General features: G+C 33.9%; 2 protein-coding genes and 1 long non-coding RNA gene across 3 annotated transcripts; 1 reads left to right on the forward strand and 2 right to left on the reverse strand.

Moving 5' to 3' along the window:
- Positions 1 to 1,379: 1,379 nt before the first annotated feature.
- Tsen34 (tRNA splicing endonuclease subunit 34) lies at positions 1,380 to 7,255 on the reverse strand. The gene is made up of 5 exons (XM_073984744.1): positions 7,124 to 7,255; positions 5,655 to 5,762; positions 5,438 to 5,591; positions 2,056 to 2,258; positions 1,380 to 1,985 (listed from the first exon to the last, which is right to left on the reverse strand). The coding sequence occupies exons 1-3, from the start codon at positions 7,170 to 7,172 to the stop codon at positions 5,509 to 5,511; spliced, it is 240 nt and encodes a 79-aa protein (XP_073840845.1). The 5' UTR covers positions 7,173 to 7,255; the 3' UTR covers positions 1,380 to 1,985; positions 2,056 to 2,258; positions 5,438 to 5,508.
- A 4,794-nt stretch (positions 7,256 to 12,049) lies between these two features.
- On the forward strand, positions 12,050 to 13,088 carry LOC141403670 (uncharacterized). The gene is made up of 3 exons (XR_012412877.1): positions 12,050 to 12,305; positions 12,514 to 12,600; positions 12,664 to 13,088. It is a non-coding gene; the product is annotated as an uncharacterized lncRNA (long non-coding RNA).
- Positions 13,089 to 15,191: 2,103 nt separating this feature from the next.
- LOC141403234 (speckle-type POZ protein-like) lies at positions 15,192 to 15,590 on the reverse strand. Its single transcript, XM_073985420.1, has one exon. It carries the CDS (start codon positions 15,588 to 15,590, stop codon positions 15,192 to 15,194), a length of 399 nt encoding a protein of 132 aa, XP_073841521.1.
- Between the last annotated feature and the right edge of the window lie 3,589 nt (positions 15,591 to 19,179).

Consider the following 19,179-nt stretch of genomic DNA (forward strand, 5'->3'; position numbering starts at 1 on the left):
ACCCATGATACAAGGTAAACTCACGCTCACAACTCACAGAGTTGTATTCGCTTTGCCGTCCCTTCATTGGCAAAATGATTTTGACAAACTTTGTATGTATATGTTAAAACATACATATGTCATGTTCATTTACATTTCAAATACCAAACTAATTTAATTTAAAATTTTTAAATTTTCAGACATTTTGGTGTCGATTTTGCCCTTTCTGTCCGCCCGTCTAAAGGATAAATCTCGAACGGATAAGCTGATGCTGTCCTCGTCACATTTTTTCAAAATATTATTCAATTTAGAGAATGGGGCATATCGGTCGACATCTTCCGATACGTCCTCCATAAAAGTTCATAGATTTGGTGCGTACGATAACTCACGAACGGATCAACTGAGTTTGCCTAAAAATTATTCCTCGCAATATTTTTTCCAGACATACATACATATATCAAGCATGGACTATGTCGATCCAGTCCTTCCAGCTTTGAAATTCCTTAGTCGATGGTCAGACTAGCACGATTTCAACATGGCGGCGTCAAGTTTATAGGCGAGGGGTATGAAGTAGTGAAACCCATGTACATGGTTTTCGGTGTTTGTTGTGTTGCCTCTTCTTGTTCTTCGTTGCAATATTTTTTCTTCAATTTTCTTTCATTTTTATTTTCTCAAGCAAACGTTAACAACAAAACAAACATAAATATATTTAATAAAAACATTTAATTAATGAAATAGTGAAAATGTAACTATTAATATTAATTTAATTATTAATGTTAATTATTTTGTGTTGTTTTTTGGTTTATTTATGTCTTTTTTTGTTTTTATTGGTATGAGAAACACAACAAACGCGAATGGTAAAATAAAGAGGACACGCAAAGATCTTAAATTTCACGTTAACGTGTGTGGACATTAACGAAATTTGAAAAGAAACTTTAACGAAATTGGTTTCATGAAACCTTGCTAGTCTGACCATCGACTTATGGTCCTGTTAAGAATGATATGATGTGTTTCGTGATCAAGTCTATGATTTCAAATATATTTGTACAAAAGTTTTAAAGCTCCTACAGCGACCAATATATATGGCTGGTCCAACCTTTGCACATCGGAATATTTCTCCCAAACATGGACAAGTCATTGCTTCCTGTCATAATGATCCAAATCTCAAACAATCATACGGTGACACTAAAATGGATGTTTGGCACAATGAATATTGAAATGATTCCCTATATATGATATAATAATTTGTATAATGACTACAACATTATATATTTTTTCCTTGGGAAATTTTTATTTTTGTAAAGACAAAAAATACATATCATCACCTGAAATGCCGAAAGACGTAACCCTCAAAGGGTTACGTCTTTGGGAATTTCAGGTGACGATATGTAGATGCCGGTTTCCTTATGTTGGTTTTATATACATATTCTTAAATATTATATATTTTGTAGAATAAAAATAATACAATACACAGATTTTATAAGATTTCAAAAGTTTACATCTTGGGGGGCAGCGGCGTCTTTCTTCTTTCTAGCTTCACGTGTTCTATAGTGTTTTAGCGCGGTTGGCAGCAGCATTAGTGGTAGCAACAGCAAAGTGGTTCTTAGGCAATTCCTTCTTCAAGGTGGAACTACATTTGCAAGAAAACCTTCATCTTTGTGGTATTCGATTACCGTGACCAACACGGAGTTGTTGGGATCTGTACACCTTTTTGATGCCAGTCCAGATCTTCGAGCGCCTGCGGAAAACAGCCTTTTTGGTCTTTTGCAACTTTTTTTTACAAAGGAAATTCATATACGCCATCAATTAAATAGGTAGATAAATCGTAGCGGCGTTGGTTATATTGACCTTCCTGTTCCAACTGCGAAAAGTCTTAGTAGAGGCGACCATCACAGCACGTGTTACCAAAAGTACCTGACCAGAGCGATGAACACCGCAATCACGGACATGAGGAATCCATGCCACAGCACTACCAGTGTTCCATGATTCGACAGAGATTTGATGACCTGTAACAAACAGCACGCATTCAATATCAAAATATAAACCCATTCATCTTCGCTCCAAACATTTACTTACCGGCTTTTTTCCTGGCAGCAATAAGGCTAACTCTAGTTACCGTGTGCGTGTGGAGATATTGTTGCCGAGATCAGGGTGAATAGAAACCTTGAACACTGCTGGCATTTAAATACTCTTTTCCGTGATTTGTCTTTTCCTTCCACGAAAAACAATGCAATAACATTCAAGTTGGAACTTTATGTACGTTGAGAGGACCGAGAAGCCTAAAAAATACGAACTTATATTATTCTCCAGCCGCAGAAACGTTCTCTATGGACCAATAGAATACCAAAAAAGTAAACTCTTCACACACTCTCGCGAAATATTAAAATATTTATTCCAATAAAAATATAAATAAAACGTAAACAAACAATATGTTGCTTTGTTGTAATTGACATACAATAACAACAACAACTTTCATATTGTTTCGAGTGCATGGTTGTATTTGGCAGCTCAAGGGCGGTTTTTTCAAATGAGATTACCTTCTTATTCTGCCATGCTTTACACCTTTGATAAAAAATGTCTAGGTCTGATTGCAATTTGAGTTGATCTATTGGATTGCTTAATGAGTAAAATATCTTCACGTCATCTGCATACATTAAAACTTTAGAATAACATATCACGTTCGGCAAATCATTAATGAATAAGGTAAATAGCACTGGGCCTAGGAAGGTATGGAGATTTTATTGGAAATAGCTGATTCAAACTTGACCCTTTGTACTCTGCCAGTTAAATATGATGTTAGCCATTGGAGCAATGATTGACTAAATCCAATTTTATTCAGTTTTTCTAACAGAAATTTTATATTAACTTTACCGAAGGCTTTGCTGGAATCGGTATAGATACAATCAGTTTGATAGTCGATGGTCAGACTAGCATGATTTCAACATGGCGACGTCAAGTTTATAGGCGAGGGGTATGAAGTAGTGAAACCCATGTACATGGTTTTCTGTGTTTGTTGTGTTGCCTCTTCTTGTCATTCGTTGCAAGATTTTTTCTTCCATTTTCTTTCATTTTTAATTTCTCAAGCAAACGTTAACAACTAAACAAGCATAAAAAGATTTAATAAAACTATTTAATTAACGAAATAGTGAAAATTTAACTGCTATTATTAATTTAATTATTAATGTTAATTACTTTGTGTTGTTTTTTAGTTTATTTATGTTTGTTTTGTTTTTATTGGTATGAGGAACACAACAAACGCGAATGGTAAAATAAAGAGGACACGCAAAATCTTAAATTTCACGTTTACGTGTGTGGACACTAACGAAACTTGAAAAGAAACTTTAACGAAATTGGTTTCAAGAAACCTTGCTAGTCTGACCATCGACATACTTATTTCGAAAACCATCATTAACTAAAGTTGTTAGTTCCAAAAGATTTATTACAGTGGAATGGCGTTTTCGAAATCCATGTTGGAATTTCGATAATACAGACGATACCTGAAATGATACCAAGTCTGTGACTATTTTTTCAAACAATTTTGGGATACTATTTAGTTTAGCAATACCTCTATAATTACAGACATCGTTTCTATTTCCCGATTTAAAAAGAGGGATAATATAAGATTCTTTCCATTTTTCTGTAAAATAACCCAAGGTAAGCGATTTGTTAAACATTATAGATAATGGAAGAGCTAGGTTCTCTGCACAGTCCATCTGGACCAGGCGTAGTTACACTTTTAAGGCCGGTTATCACAGAATAAGTATCAATATTATGAACATGTATAGATTTGTACTCTGAAATATTGTAGGGATATTGGGATGTGTCATCATATGAGTTATTGGAATATGTTGTTTTGAAGAAGGAAGCAAAAATGTTTGCGATGCCCACATCATCGTCGGCAACCGAAGTTCCATATTTTAGAATTTTTGGATAAGTTTTTGTTCGGCGCTTTGTATTAATAAAGCGATAGAAATTTTTAGGATTGCTTCTTACTTCTTTCTTTGCATTACAGATGTCGTTCTGGTAGAGTATTTTGTTTAAGATAGTATATTCTGATCTAGCAATAGTATAAGCAGCATAGTTAGTTGTTGTGCTACTTTTTTTAAATTTTTTATATAGTTTGTTTTTGCGATTCTTTAACCTCGACAAAGCAGAATTATTCCATGGAGGACCAGTGTTATTGAAGAGAACTTTTTTTGGAACTGTTTGTGATTTAAAATTATCTAAAGTATTGTTACGAATGTAACTGATAGTTTTAAGTTAGTTTAGTTTAATTTCCGTTAATTTAAAAATTTGAATTGTAACGTAAAGTTTTATTTCACAGTTACTTTATTTAAGCAACAACCACTACCATGTAGAACTCTCTTCATTATTCTAGATGTTACTTTACATTTCATTAATGTGCTTTTATTTTGTTTTGCCATAATCATGTAATTATCGTTTAGTTTCTACTTCTTGTATTTCGTGTATTTGTTTGTTGTTGTAATTACTTTATTACTGTGCTGGTCTACTTGTATGTATATGAGTATGGTTGTTCGCTTAGTGGGAATGTGCGTCTGTGTGTTCGCTGCACAGATTCGAGAAGTTGCCAGATTACTGGATAATTCTAGACCAAGGAGATTTTGGATATAAATAGCGGTAGGAACGGCAACATGAGTGAGTTGTGTTTTAAGCGTTGAACTGAACAGAACGGTTAAAGAATAGCTGCGTGCTAACAAGAGACTTGCTGTGTGCTTAGTAATTAAAGTCGGTTCTGAATAAGTGTAATAAAGTAAATAAAGCATTGTAGAAACGTAATCTAAAACGAACCCTGTTTTATTTGGTACAAATCGTATCGGGGAATAAAACAACGTCTACACGGAGATTAGTTAAATCTAATTCCGTAACAGTATGATAAAAAATGTCTAACATTTCATACAGGGTTTTTAATGAATAGAGCTTATTCCAGTCAAAGGAGCTCAAAAGTGAGTTCAATTGAACATAATTTGTTTTCGAAAAACTGTATTTACAAATATTATTCTTATTTCGATTTATATTAGTGCTGTGTAATGGAATTTGGATGTTTATAGTGGGATGGTATTTATCTTCAGGGCGAACAATTGGCTCGCACTGAGAGATTACAATATCATTAGGATGGTATTGTGTAGTGATGTGATGAAGAAGGAGGTAATTATTCATCTGTCAAAATGCTACCGAATGAAAATACTACGTCAAATACCTTTCTGCAAGAAAGGGTGCTTCTATAGAACCTTTCTGCTTCTATAGTTCCTTTCTAAAAGAATGGGGGCTTCTAAAGTCCTTTTCTGAAGGAAGTGGTGCTTACATAACCCCTTTCAGAAGAAAATAGTCTGAAACGGATTGGATTTGTGTATCGTTGGTATTTTTTTCTTTTTATTTCATTTTACGTTTAAACTTCTCTTTAACTCAGTCTGCGGTAACAAGAAACTAATTTACTCACATTTACTTCCAATACCCATCAAGAGCTATCCTATGGACATATTTAGTATTTGTCTTCGCTCCTTATCCTTATCACCCAGCCATGTAATTGTTTGATACAAAGACCAAGTACTTGAGACAGGTATAGGAGGCTTGGAAATTCACTCTGTGGACATCTAAACGGAAAGAGGATACGGTATTTTATTGGAAAAAATATGAAGGATATTCATTGGACTTACAATGTGTTTCAGGGTGTGTACAGGGCATTTCAAGCAAAGCATTTTTTCTTCCAAATTTGAGACCTCGACGAATTTTCGCAAGAATTTCCTGGGGATCCAATTTAATATCTATAAAAAGAAGGAGAAAAAGAAAAGATTTTACTAAAATATCTTCTAGCCTGTGGTGGATAACAAAATGTTCATGGATATTTTCTCTTAGATCATCGGAACAAAGAAGCGTGGAATTTTAACAGCAATATATAGATCTTTTCTGAAAGAAAGGGTGCTTCTAATGACCCTTTGTCACAAAAGGTTGTTTCTAATGACCCTTTCTCATAGAAAGGTAGCTTCTAATGATCCTTTCTGGGGGAAAGGCGCTTCTAAAGACACTTTCAGAAAGAAAGGGTGCTTCTAAAGGAAAGAAAAAGTGCTTTTTATGATCCGTTCGAAAAGAAATGGTGCTTGTAAAGACCCTATCTGACTTAGATGGTGCTTCTAAAAAACGTTTCTGAAAGATAGGGTCCATCTAAAGACACTACCTGAAAAAAGGGGAACTTCTAAAGATCATTTCTAAAATAAAAGGTGCTTCTAAAGACCCACTTTAAAAGATAGGGAACTTCTAAAGACCCTGAAAGAAAGATGGCTTCTAGGTCGCTTCTAGATACCCTTTTTGAAACAAAGGGTGACTTTACAGACCCTTTCTGAAAGAAAGGTGTCTTCTAAAGACAATTTCAAAAAAAAAATGTGCTTCTAAAAATAATTTCTTAAAGGAAAGGAGCTTGTAAATACCGTTTCTTTTCAGTTACCTTCATTTCTGAAATTAGAATTGGAGACAGAATTTGATTACTGATAATAGTAGCTGTTACAATAACAACAACGTTGTGGTTATCTAAAATAAGGTCGGTTCCATTCAAGTAATCAAAGAAGACCTAATCCCTGTTTGTTACTGAATACTCCATTCTCACTTCTTCTTTACTGCACAGACATTTTATTCTGCAACTGACAAGTTCTTGTCGTCTTGAGATTGACATCAAAAAGTCCATAACTCTACTGTCTAAATAATTCGCTCGTCCGATCATTGAAATAGGCACCATTCTGGTCATGGAAGCGCTTAATGTTTAATATTGTCAACAACTTCGATTTGAACAGATTCCATTCAATTAGTTTTAAAAATCTTTAGCAAGGAACGACGTTGTGATTACTATTACCAAGTCAGGTGTAGAGACTCGTTTCCGGTCAGTTATGCAACTTAAAAAAAAGTCTCTTAATGTGGACGTGTTGAAAACCTAACCCATGACCATCGATAAAAACAGCACAAATCTGTCATTAGTATAGTCCAGTTTCACTAGAATCATGTTGATAGCTTCACTGGAGGTAGGCCTTCCTGTGCTAATAACAACACGAAACAGATTCTTTTGAATAGAAAACCAAACTTCTATGTTCCAATTATTATCCAAGTATCTTCAAATAAATTTCATTTCGTCTCTTACCTTTTTCTGCAACTTCCTGTTCCAATAGTTTCTTACGCTTTTCTGCCATAATTTTATCAATATTTCCCTTAAATTGTTTTAGTTTGTCATCTTTCAAAGCTTTCTCTTGTTGGGATAGACGTTTTTCAACGCTTCTTGATACTATTTACGTTCATCTTCACTTTCATTCCTAAGCAAGAAGGTGGTTTTTGAAACCACTACTGCCAAACCTTTTTCCAAAAATAAACGTCTCTGCCAGAGAGTTATGTCGGCAGGCATTGCTTTATTAATGAGATGATTAGATTAGAAACATTTTCAAAATGAGAGAGATATCCTGACGGCTTACCACATTCATTCGCTGATCATCCTCTGTTCGAACATGTTCCAATAAGAGAGACCACTATATGATGTCCTCTTCGCAGATTCATGTAATCTGTAAAGAAGTCTATTGTTGATTATTAGGCAAATGTGAAAGACGGTGTTGATGTAGCAGCCTAGAATTGATGTTGGGTTAGTTTAGCTGCATAGATTATCACTGTGGTCAACTATAATTCGATAGATTACCACTATGGTCACCTATAGTTCAGCAACTATCGATTTGCTGTCACCCTATTCAAATATTGGGACGAAAATCGGGGATTATGGTTCCCATGTCCGCCTTACACCCAGAAGACCCAGTAATACATCCATCCTCGCGGCTGACCACCTCCTTCAGATCTTGGAGGAAATGGTTTTGTTATTAGTTGTCAATGGAAATAATTACAAAAGTGATTTGTTATTTGGTTTGTCTTTTTACGTACTGAACTTTACTGAACATTTTTTCTTCAGTAAAGTTTTGACAATTGTATAATTGAAATGTTGCTAAACATTACTGAAGAAACAATGTTCAGTAAAGTTCAGTACGTAAAAGGACAAACCTATTGTATGAATGTAGGGATTGCAGCATCGACATACTTGACAATTTAATTAAAAATAATCCATATATTCAATACAATTAATAGGTTTTACGCGGGATAAATCAGTCCTTACTCGCCCCATGATAGTTTAAGCTAAAACCAATGCCGAAAATGCAAAGAAATTTAAAATGTTCTGATTCAAATTTTCTACATTGAAATCCCTATTTGTTTCAAATTGAAAATATGACAATTTTCAAATTGAAGTTCAGTCTGACAAACCCCCCCAAAAGGTAAGAACATCAAAAAAGGAAGCTAAAACCAATGCCGAAAATGCAAAGAAATTTAAAATGTTCTGATTCAATTTTTCTACATTGAAATCCCTATTTGTTTCAAATTGAAAATATGACAATTTTCAAATTGAAGTTCAGTCTGACAAACCCCCCCAAAAGGTAAGAACATCAAAAAAGGAAAAAAATGAAAATAAACCGTCAAAAACATGGAAATAGTGAAATTTATATTTCAAAAAGGTGTGGAACAGTTCGGGTAAGTAGAGTGTGAATTAAAAAAAAGAGTGATTAGTGAAATGAATTAATTTGTGGATTTTCTTCTTAAGATATCCAAAAATGTTTTGGTTTTGCGGAATATCGACATTGTATCTGTTGCAACAATTTATTGCTATAGCAGTTAAATGTGTTTGGTGTATTATTAAAATATTGGATACAATTATTTGGCACGATTTCCGCAATACCAATTCGTGGATATTGAAGATAGAAAAATCATTTGGATTTCATAAGAAAAATGTCATTCTATCAATTTTTATTGTATTTCTTCTTTATGTTATACATATATTAGTAATAATATTTTTCATACATTTTGTCATATTGTATATCAAAATTCTTTGGTATTTATTTTGGAATTATTTAGTATTATTCCGTTAATACCATAATCTTATCTATTGTTTTGTTTTTTGTTGTTGTATGAATTTGAGAAATAAAAAAAGAATTTGACAATACTGAAACAAATATTTTCTTTTTATTTTCCAGACTTGTCATTAGAATGGAAATGGAATGCCTATGGACATATGGAGGCTAACTTGAAATAAAAACTGCAAAAAGGACACAACAATACAGTCAATAAACATTAACGGACATATTGAAATAATAACGTAAAACAAGGGTGACTACAATTCAAAATGGTAGAAGGATGATTGCATTCCGTTTGATGAGATGAAATCTTTGGAAATTTAGATCTTGTTGAATCCCTTTGTTAGAAAGAGACATATTCCTGAATTGGGCCATTATATTCTTTGAGGGGATTGGAGTCAAGATGAAATCACGTTTTAATAATTCTGTACTTCAATATATGTACATATGTAAATGATAGATATGTCACAATAAAATACAATACATTGCCTCTGGGCTAATATATAACGATCGATGTCCTCTGATCCCTTATATAGAACGACAGGAGCCTCTGAATCCATCTATAGAACGATTATGACCTCTGATCCCATTTAAAGAACGATACATGGCCTCTGAGTCCATCTATAGAACGATATATGCCTTCTCAGTCCATCCATAGGAAGATAGAGGGCCTCTGAGTTCTTCTACAGAACCTGAGCTCATCTGAAGAACGATAGATGGCATCTGATTCCATATATAGGGCCATAGATGGCCTCTGAGTTATTTTATAGAACGATAGATGGCCTCTGAATCCATCTATAGAACGATGTTGACCTCTGATCCCATTTATAGAACGATATATGGCCTCTGTGTTCACCTGTAGAATGATAGATGGCCTCCGAGTACATCTATAGAACGATAGATGGCCTCTCAGCCCATATATAGAACGAAATATGTCCTCTCAGTTCATGTAAAGAACGATATATGGCCTCTCAGTCCATCTGTAGAACGATATATGGCCTCTCAGTCTATGTATAGAACGATATATGGCCTCTCAGTCCATCTATAGAACGATATATGGCCTCTCGGTCAATGCATAGAAAGATAGATGACCTCTAATCCCATCTATAGAATGATAATCGCCTATGGGCCAACACAATGAACTATAGATGGTCTCTGGGTTAATATAGAGAACGATATATCTTATGAGCCCATCTATGGTAATTTAGACGGTCTCAGATGCCATCTATCATTCTATAGATGAGATTAGAGGTCATCTATCTTTCTACAAATGGGCTCATAGGTCATTTATCATTGTATATATGGGCACAGAGGCAATCTATTATACTATAGAAGAACTCAGATGTAATCTATCGCCCTATAGATGGAATCAGAGGTCATCTATCGTTGTACAGATGACCTCCGATGCCATCTATCGTTGTACAGATGACCTCCGATGCCATCTATCGTTCTATAGACGAACTCAGAGGCCATATATCGTTCTATAGATGGACTGAGAACCCATATATCGTTCTATACATGGACTGAGAGGCCATATATCGTTCTGTACATGGACTGAGAGGCCATATTTCGTTCTATAGATGGACAGAGAGGGCATCAGTCGTTCTATAGATGGACTCAGAGGCCATCTATCGTTCTATAGATGGACTGAGAGGCCATCTGTCGTTCTATAGACGGACTGAGAGGCCATATATCGTTCTAAAGATTGACTGAGAAGCCATATATCGTTCTATAAGTGGACTGAGAGGAAATATTTCGTTCTATAGATGGTCTGATAGGCCATCTATCGTTCTATAGATGTACTCGAAGGCCATCTATCATTCTACAGGTGAACTCAGAGGCCATATATCGTTCTATAAATGGGATCAGAGGTCAACATCGTTCTATAGATGGATTCAGAGGCCATCTATCGTTCTATAGATGTACTCGGAGGCCATCTATCATTCTACAGGTGAACTCAGAGGCCATGTATCGTTCTATATAAGGGCTCAGAGGACATCTATCGTTATAAATATATTGGCCCACAGGCAATGTATTGTATTTTATTGCAACATATCCATCATTTACATATATTGAAGTACAGAATTATTAAAACGTGATTTCATCTTGACTCCAATTCCCTCAAAGAATATAATGGTCCAATTCAGGAATACGTCCCTTTCTAATAAAGGGATTCAACAAGATCCAAATTTCCAAAGATTTCTTCTCATCAAACGGAATGCAGCCGTCCTTCTACTATTTTGAATTGTATTCACCCTGGTTTCCGTTAACATTGCAATATATCGTTTAGTATTTATTGGCTGTATTGTGTCATTTTGGCAGTTTTTATTTCAACTAAGCCCCAGAAGTCCATAGGCATTCCATTTCCATTCTAATGACAAGTCTGGAAAATAAAAAGAAAATATTTGTTTCAGTTTTGTCAAATTCTTTTTTTATTTCTCAAATTCATACAACAACAAAACACAAAACAATAGATAAGATTATGTTATTAACGGAATAATACTATATAATTCCAAAATAAATACCAAAGAATTTTGATATACAATATGACAAAATATATGAAAAATATTATTACTAATATATGTATAACATAAAGAAGAAATACAATAAAAATTGATAGAATGACATTTTTCTTATGAAATCCGAATGATTTTTCTATCTTCAATATCCACGAATTGGTATTGCGGAAATCGTGCCAAATAATTGTATCCAATATTTTAATAATACACCAAACACATTTAACTGCTATAGCAATAAATTGTTGCAACAGATACAATGTCGATATTCCGCAAAACCAAAACATTTTTGGATATCTTAAGAAGAAAATCCACAAATTAATTCATTTCACTAATCACTATTTGTTTTTTTAATTCACACTCTACTTACCCGAACTGTTCCACACCTTTTTGAAATATAAATTTCACTATTTCCATGTTTTTGGCGGTTTATTTTTATTTTTGTCCTTTTCTTCCTTTTTTGATGTTCTTACCTTTTGGGGGGGTTTGTCAGACTGAACTTCAATTTGAAAATTGTCATATTTTCAATTTGAAACAAATAGGGATTTCAATGTAGAAAATTTGAATCAGAACTTTTTTAATTTTTTTTTTTTTTGCATTTTCGGCATTGGTTTTAGCTTAAACTATTATGGGGCGAGTAAGGAGTGATTTATCCCGCGTAAAAGCTATTAATTGTATTGGATATATGGATTATTTTTAATTAAACTGTCAAGTATGTCGATGCTGCAATCCCTACATTCATACAATAACAAATCATTTTTATAATTATTTCCATTGACAATTGATAACAAAACCATTTCTTCCAAGGACGTGGTCAGGCGCGAGGATGGATGTCTTGCTGGTGTCTCCTGTGTGTAAAGTGGCCATGGTAACCATTGCACCCCATTTTCGTCCCATTATTTGAATAGGATGATAGCAAATCGATAGTTGCTGAACTATAGGTGAACATAGTGGTCGTGTGTAGGTGACCACAGTGACAATCTATGCAGCTAAACTAACCCAGCATCAATCCTAGGCTGCTACATCAACACCAACGTTCACAATTGCCTAATAATCAACAATAAACTTCTTTACAGCTTACATGAAACTGCGAAGAGGACATCACATAGTGGGCTCTCTTATTGAAACATGTTCGAACAGGGTATGGCCAGTGAATGAATGTGGTAAACCTTCAGGATATCTCTCTCATTTTGATATGTTCTAATCTAATCATCTCATTAATAAAGCAATGCCTGTCGAGTTAACTCTCTGGGAGACATTTTTATTGGTGGAAAAAAGTCACCCTTGCTTCGAAAAGAAATTAAAGAAGAACAACGTAATCAATATCAAGAAGAGTTTGAAAAACGTCTATCCCAACAAGAGGATGTTTTAAAGAATGAAACACTAAAACAATCTGAGGGGAATTATGGCAGAAAAGCGTAAAAAAACTACTGAAACAGGGAGATGCAGAAAGAGGTAAGAGCAAAATTAAATTTATTTGAGGATATGTGGATAATAATTTGACCATAGAATGTTGCCTCCCCATTTAAAAGAATATGTATCGTGTTACTAACGACCTACTGTGTCGAATTCGTTGCTCGCTCCATGTACATAATATTCGTGATGTTTGAATCAGAACTTATTAATTTCCTATAAATTACACTTATAAATTCCTATTAATCTCAGTAACTTTTCTTGTATATATGTATATAATATATATTTCCAATTATGCTGTATATATTAAATTCAGTTTTGTAAAATTGCTTCAGTATTTATTATATCGTGCGCATATGGTCTCTGTTACCCGGCGCCTGAAATCTACATTTTATAAATTAATTTGTAAAATATATTGTAAATAAATAAATAAATAAATAAATGTATCGTGTTGTTATTACCACAGCAAGGCCTAGATCTAGTGAATTGATCAACATGATACGAGCCAAGCTGGAAATACTTATTACAGACTTGTGCTGTTTTTTATCGATGGTCATTGGGAAGGATTTCAACCCGACCACATAGGCGTTTTTTTATAAAGTTGCATGAACTACCAGAAATGAGTCTTCAAACCTGACTTGGTAATAGCAATCACATCGTCGTTCCTTGCTAAAGATTTTTATAATATATCTGTACAAATCCATCACAAGAAGTTGTTGACAACACCAATAAGTGTTTCAATGAATAGAAGGAGCGAATTATTAGACAGTAGATTTTCGGACTTTTCGATGCCGATATTAAGACGACAAGAACTTGTTCTGCAACTGCAGAACAACATTTCTGTGCAACCACCCAGCAAAATGGTCGATGACAAATCATGAGTTGAATCATGGGTGCAAGTGACATGTCATAGGTGACAATTTAGGTGAATCACCAATGACATTTACAAGGGAGTCACACACACCAGTTCATTGTCATAGCATTTTGACACGGCACAGCCAACCCAATAATTGCAGCTCGATATGTTTTACTATATCGGTTTTGGTCGGCTGGTGGAGCTCGTGGTTTATAGACCGGCTCTTTTCCATACTTCTTTTTAATATCCACAAAACGAAGCAGGTTTCCAAACACAAAATATATTTTTCTTTTGTTTTATATCAATTTTATATGCTGTTTATATTAGAGCTTTTTGCAGGGTTAACCTTCTTTGAGAGGATTTGTTTGAAATATAAGCAATGGAATTGACATTTAAAACCCAGTCGGTTTGTTAAATCCGGTTATATATAAACGGGGTATTATATCATGACAATATTATGACAAAGATCGGATCTTTCACCACTTCAATTTCACTCATGAAAAAGATCGGATCTTTCACGACTTCAATTGCACTCATGAAAATTCGATGAAAAAGATCGGATCTTTGACGACTCCTTTCGCACTCATGCAAAACAACCAGTGCAATCATGATTTCACATGGAATCACTTCCATTTAAATTGGCTGGAAACCTGAGCGTGAAAAAGCGGCGTATTTCATTGTGTTTCTACCTTTTACCTTCGAGTTAATTCACGCTCAATTTCATGTAAAAGAGTAAAGAGGAGGTACTATCTAATTAAAATGTCATCTTTCATTTCTTTATTCATTCTGTGGCAAATTATAAAACACTCGAACTACCCTTACAATGAAGGACCTCTCCAACAAAGAAGTCAATCGAGGTATAATGATTCGCGTATTCCTCACTGGCCTACTGAAAACAAATATGATTTTAATTAAATACCTTATAGAAAAACAGCATACAAACTGGCTTGCCTGTAGGTATCTTCAAGAATGTGTTTCAGCATTTTTAATCATTCCATGTGGACTGCATCGAAGGATGTAGTAAATCAAAGCTCTACATTGCAGCACTTCCAATTTTTTTGCTGGGTGGGTTCTTGCTTGCCTCGCTTTATTTCTGGTAAAAGGTCAAAGAACGGCAGAGACAAATTCGAACTAGGTTGCCTTATTTCACTTATTCTTTTACTAAAAATGACACAAGCAAAGCGAAAAAAACAAACGATGAGCTAATTGAATTTTGCCCTGATTTTAATTTTGTAATTTAATTTAGGGTTTCACTATGAAATAGATATTCCATTTGCAATTAGTGATTATTTTGTTAATATCATTCAATTCATTTTTATTGACATATTTTTTGCTTATTTGTATTCTTTGCTATTTTTTTTAGTTTGGCTTTTTTGGTTAATCTTTTTTTTTTTTTTTGCGTTTTTATAATTTAATTTTAGTCCGGATTCCGGCCGGATAGCTCCAAATTATATGCATAATAAAATTATTCATGCCTATAAGTGATCAACGTTGTTGCAATGCTTCTTCCAATACATCTATACATAAATCACGATCAGTTTCCCTCAACCTTTTCCAACTTGCCGTTTGAGTGACAGCTTTAATATTTTCTATTATAAATTGAACAGTCGCCTTTTTAAGGCGTTCACTGGTGTGACTTTCGGCCAAGAAAAGAATATCAGCAACAGTAGCAATTTCCATATTTTCGATTAAAATGCTTTCACACATTTCTTGCAGACCCAATAAAGCATATTTATTCGAAACTATAAAGAGATCTGCAGCTAAATGTTGTGATACTTTTGTATCCGTGTAAATATACTCCAACATTTCTTCAACAACTTCAGCATCCGTATCATCTATGGTTATACGATTTGTTTTATTCTCCAGGAGATCATTGCGAAACATTGCAGCAAAAACCTCACTACGAACAGATAATATAAGTTTATGGGCTTTAAATTCTGTTCCATTTCGGGCGACAAGAGCTACATCGCTAAATTCTTTACTAGCTAGAATACTTGCGATATCATGTGTAATTCGGAAACTGCTGGATACAACAGTGTTGGTTAAACATTTTATTTCAACATCTAAGGCATGTCGATGAATGAAAACGAATTCATATGTTGTAGGATACTTCACATCCATAACCTTGATCCTGTTATCCATCTGGTCTGTTGTTACATTTTTAGTTTGTGTTTCTCCTTGTTCTTCAGTTGTAACTCGATACAGTGCATCTTTGTGGCTCGTTGAAAGCAATTGTATAAAAATCTGCCAATGACCAACAGAATATAATCCTCCATACAGCATCCATTCAGACTTGATATCATCACAACAAGAAACTTCAAACTTGGGAGAACTGCATTCAGTACGGAATATATCAGAAGCTTCGAGTTCCCATATAAATTTATTTTTTTTAATTTCTCCAAAATATTTAGTAGTCATCTTCAGTAGATTTACAATTGTTTACAATTTGCAAGGATCGCAAAATACTGAAGATACAACAATGCATTTTCACGGCTGCATTTTATGCTCGTGCAACGATATCTAAGGCTAGATTTACATCATGGTGAAATTCAAAGGTCAAATTATGCCTGTCTGCGTACTCGATAATTTGTAATAATTATTACTTGGTGTGTCTTTTTACTTACTAAATGTTGCTGATATATTTTTTTTCAGCAACTTTTCCTTTATATAACTGTCAAAATCTGCAACATTAGTAATAATTATTACAAATTATCACGTAAAAAGACACAGCTATTTCCAACGGTTTCGTTTCGTATTTTCCATAGAAACAATACAAAACGAAACATAACCCACGTTGACCGAACTCGCTGTTTAGTTTTGTTTTGTTTACATTCATGAGTGCGAGCAAAACGAATAGCGAAAAGTTCTCAATTCCTCAACAACAGATAAGCTTTGTTCCTTTACGTTAATGTTTCTTCAAGTTTTACCATTTTTAACTCGGAAAGTGTTCCTTAACCCCAAAAAGTAGTAAAACTGAAAACAATTTTTAAGAGAGTGAGAGAGGAGAGAGATCCAAAATGGTTTTCTCTTTTACTACTTTCTGCTCGACAAATTTCGTTGTGTAAAAAGTGGAAAATCTGTCAAACTGCTGATTTGACATTTATTTGACAATGAAGGCAAAAGGCAAAAAGGAAAACTACGCGCTTTGTCAAAGCGAAATAAAAAGAAATAAAATAATAAAAATTTGATTGCTTAAGCTGGAGTATTCCCCCAATGGCTTAACTTCATTTATTACCCTCTATTACAGAGAGTAATGTTTTTCAAAACGAACTGACAGTGTTGCAAAATTTTACTGATCGGTACCAATATCAGGATTTCATCCCGGCGAAGGGAATTATCAATTGGCTTTTTGAAATGATGCCTTTTTTAGCGAAAACCCGAACTCTTTAGGTGTCTAGTATTCTCAAATAAATGAGAATCACACTCACTCACACAAGCCATTGGGGAATACTCCAGCTTAAGCAATCAAATGAGATTGAATCTTCAACAACAAACAAAGAACAGCGAATGGCACGCGCAAAGGAATTTGTAATAAATTCCAACAACAATCACTCGATGAGTTCTTACCCTGCGTTTACAAATGACAGGACAGTTGAGTTCATGTATTGATTGTCAAAAACCCAAAACTTGCCTGTGTGACGGAGGCATCCAGACAACTGCAAAAACAGTTGTAAAATTTTGAATGAAAATCATTGATTTATTTTCGTTTTCCGTTCAAATATACTGTTTTTGTACATATTCCTTTGTTTTCAACACATTTGAGTTATCATCTCACTTCTTTTTCACAAAAATTTCAAAAATTTGTTAACCAGACTGTCTGTGAAAAAATGATGGACAACTGGGAAGCAGCCGACAAATGTATGTATTATGCCATTTAGATATGACACCATTAGCCGGATTTAGCGCATTATCAGGTTTTATTTGCTAAATCCAGCCAAAATCTATCAGATTTCCCATACAAAAATAAATCCTCCTATTGAGTGGATTTGTTTTAAATCTGGCATAAATCCTCGTATACAACTCTGTTTTTTGCAACATGTTGCTAGAAAATACAAAAAGTTGCAAGCTGGCCCAAGAAACAAGGTAGATGCATCGGTGAATTGCTACACTAAAAATAATTTAAAATGTAAAAATTTGTAAACAAGGCGGAAAAATTAAATTTGTTTTGATGTACAAAGTTGATTTTAATCAACCAAGATTACGATGTCTAAACGATAAAATAATTCGTTGATTTATTTTAGATGGGCAAACTGCGATAAAATAATTCTTTATTTGCTCTCATGGTAGAACAAGAAAAGGTAGCAGCAATACCCAGCTGACTGAACTGGGTTGTAGTGTTAGTGTCAAATTCCATTCGACATTTTATGTATTTATTTCTATGTTCGATGTATATTAGGGATATATATTTTTGAAGAACAAATTTATTCAACAGAAAAAAAAACTATTTCCCATAAAGACGGCTTCATATCATTGACATGTAACCTTCTCCAGGTCCGAACGACATGCCGCACACTAAAACATCGCTTATAGAGGCGGTACAATATTTGTTAATATGTGTGGTATTTTGTTAAACTTGAAAAGAATAAAGCCCTAATAAACATGTGCTTTTTTGTTTTCAAAAGCAAATTATTGATACATCTTCTCTTTTTTCAATGAATTACCAGCGACCCGAAACATTTTTGCATGTATTCTACTTTCTGCGAGAAATTATGCATTTAGTGGAATGATATGGAAACATTCAAATTGAAAATCTAACGAGTTTTCATTCATGTTTTCCAAAATATTCAATCAAATGTGAAAAAATATTAGTTTTTTAAATTCCAATAATTTATAGACATTTCCTTGTTTTGTTTACATTTACGTTGACACTAAGGTTTACAAACAAAAACAAATTCCTTTGTGGTTGTTGTTCGAGTTGTATTTGTTGTAGTATTAACTTTACCTTGTATTTGTTCTACCATGATTTGTTCTTTAGTTAGCATTAGTAGCATACTGTGCTAACATTTTCAGTATTAAACAATACATTTTTAATTTGACGTATGTTTTTTGAGACGAATTCAATTTACAAAAAATTCTTTTGACGTTTCACATTCGTTCAGATGGGCTGATGCATCTACCTTGGTAATTGTGCTATGAACAAAAATCAGCTGACTGCCATTTAAATCCTCCAAAATGTATATCTAAATGCAATGAGATTTGTACTGGATTTATTAAATCCAGTCGAGGATTTATGGCTAGTCTAAATAAAAATAAAATAAATAAATAAATGAGCTATATGTGTTAGTAAATCAGAGTTGTATTCGAAGACAAATTGTCTGGTGTAAACGCCTAGTAAGATACTGTTGCACGATCAGAAAATACCGCCGTTAATAGGTAGGTTTCTCCACGTATTTATTAAATGTTGCTGAAACACTTTTTTCAGCAACTTTTCCTTTATACAACTGTCAAAATTTGAAACACTTGTAATAATTCT

The sequence above is a fragment of the Musca autumnalis genome, unplaced genomic scaffold (assembly GCF_047663935.1).
Source record: "Musca autumnalis isolate F117 unplaced genomic scaffold, ASM4766393v1 scaffold_4, whole genome shotgun sequence".
NCBI classification, from domain to species: domain Eukaryota; kingdom Metazoa; phylum Arthropoda; class Insecta; order Diptera; family Muscidae; genus Musca; species Musca autumnalis.

Excerpts from the sequence above, each read along its gene's own strand:
- Tsen34 (XM_073984744.1), bottom strand. The coding sequence starts at position 7,172 with ATGGCAGAAAAGCGTAAGAAACTATTGGAACAGGAAGTTGCAGAAAAA. Across the intron at positions 5,763-7,123 it reads ACAGGAAGTTGCAGAAAAAG|ATATTAAATTGGATCCCCAG; the intron begins GTAAGAGACGAA and ends TTCTTTTTATAG. Across the intron at positions 5,592-5,654 it reads TACACACCCTGAAACACATT|ATGTCCACAGAGTGAATTTC; the intron begins GTAAGTCCAATG and ends CTTTCCGTTTAG.
- LOC141403234 (XM_073985420.1), bottom strand. The coding sequence starts at position 15,590 with ATGTTTCGCAATGATCTCCTGGAGAATAAAACAAATCGTATAACCATA.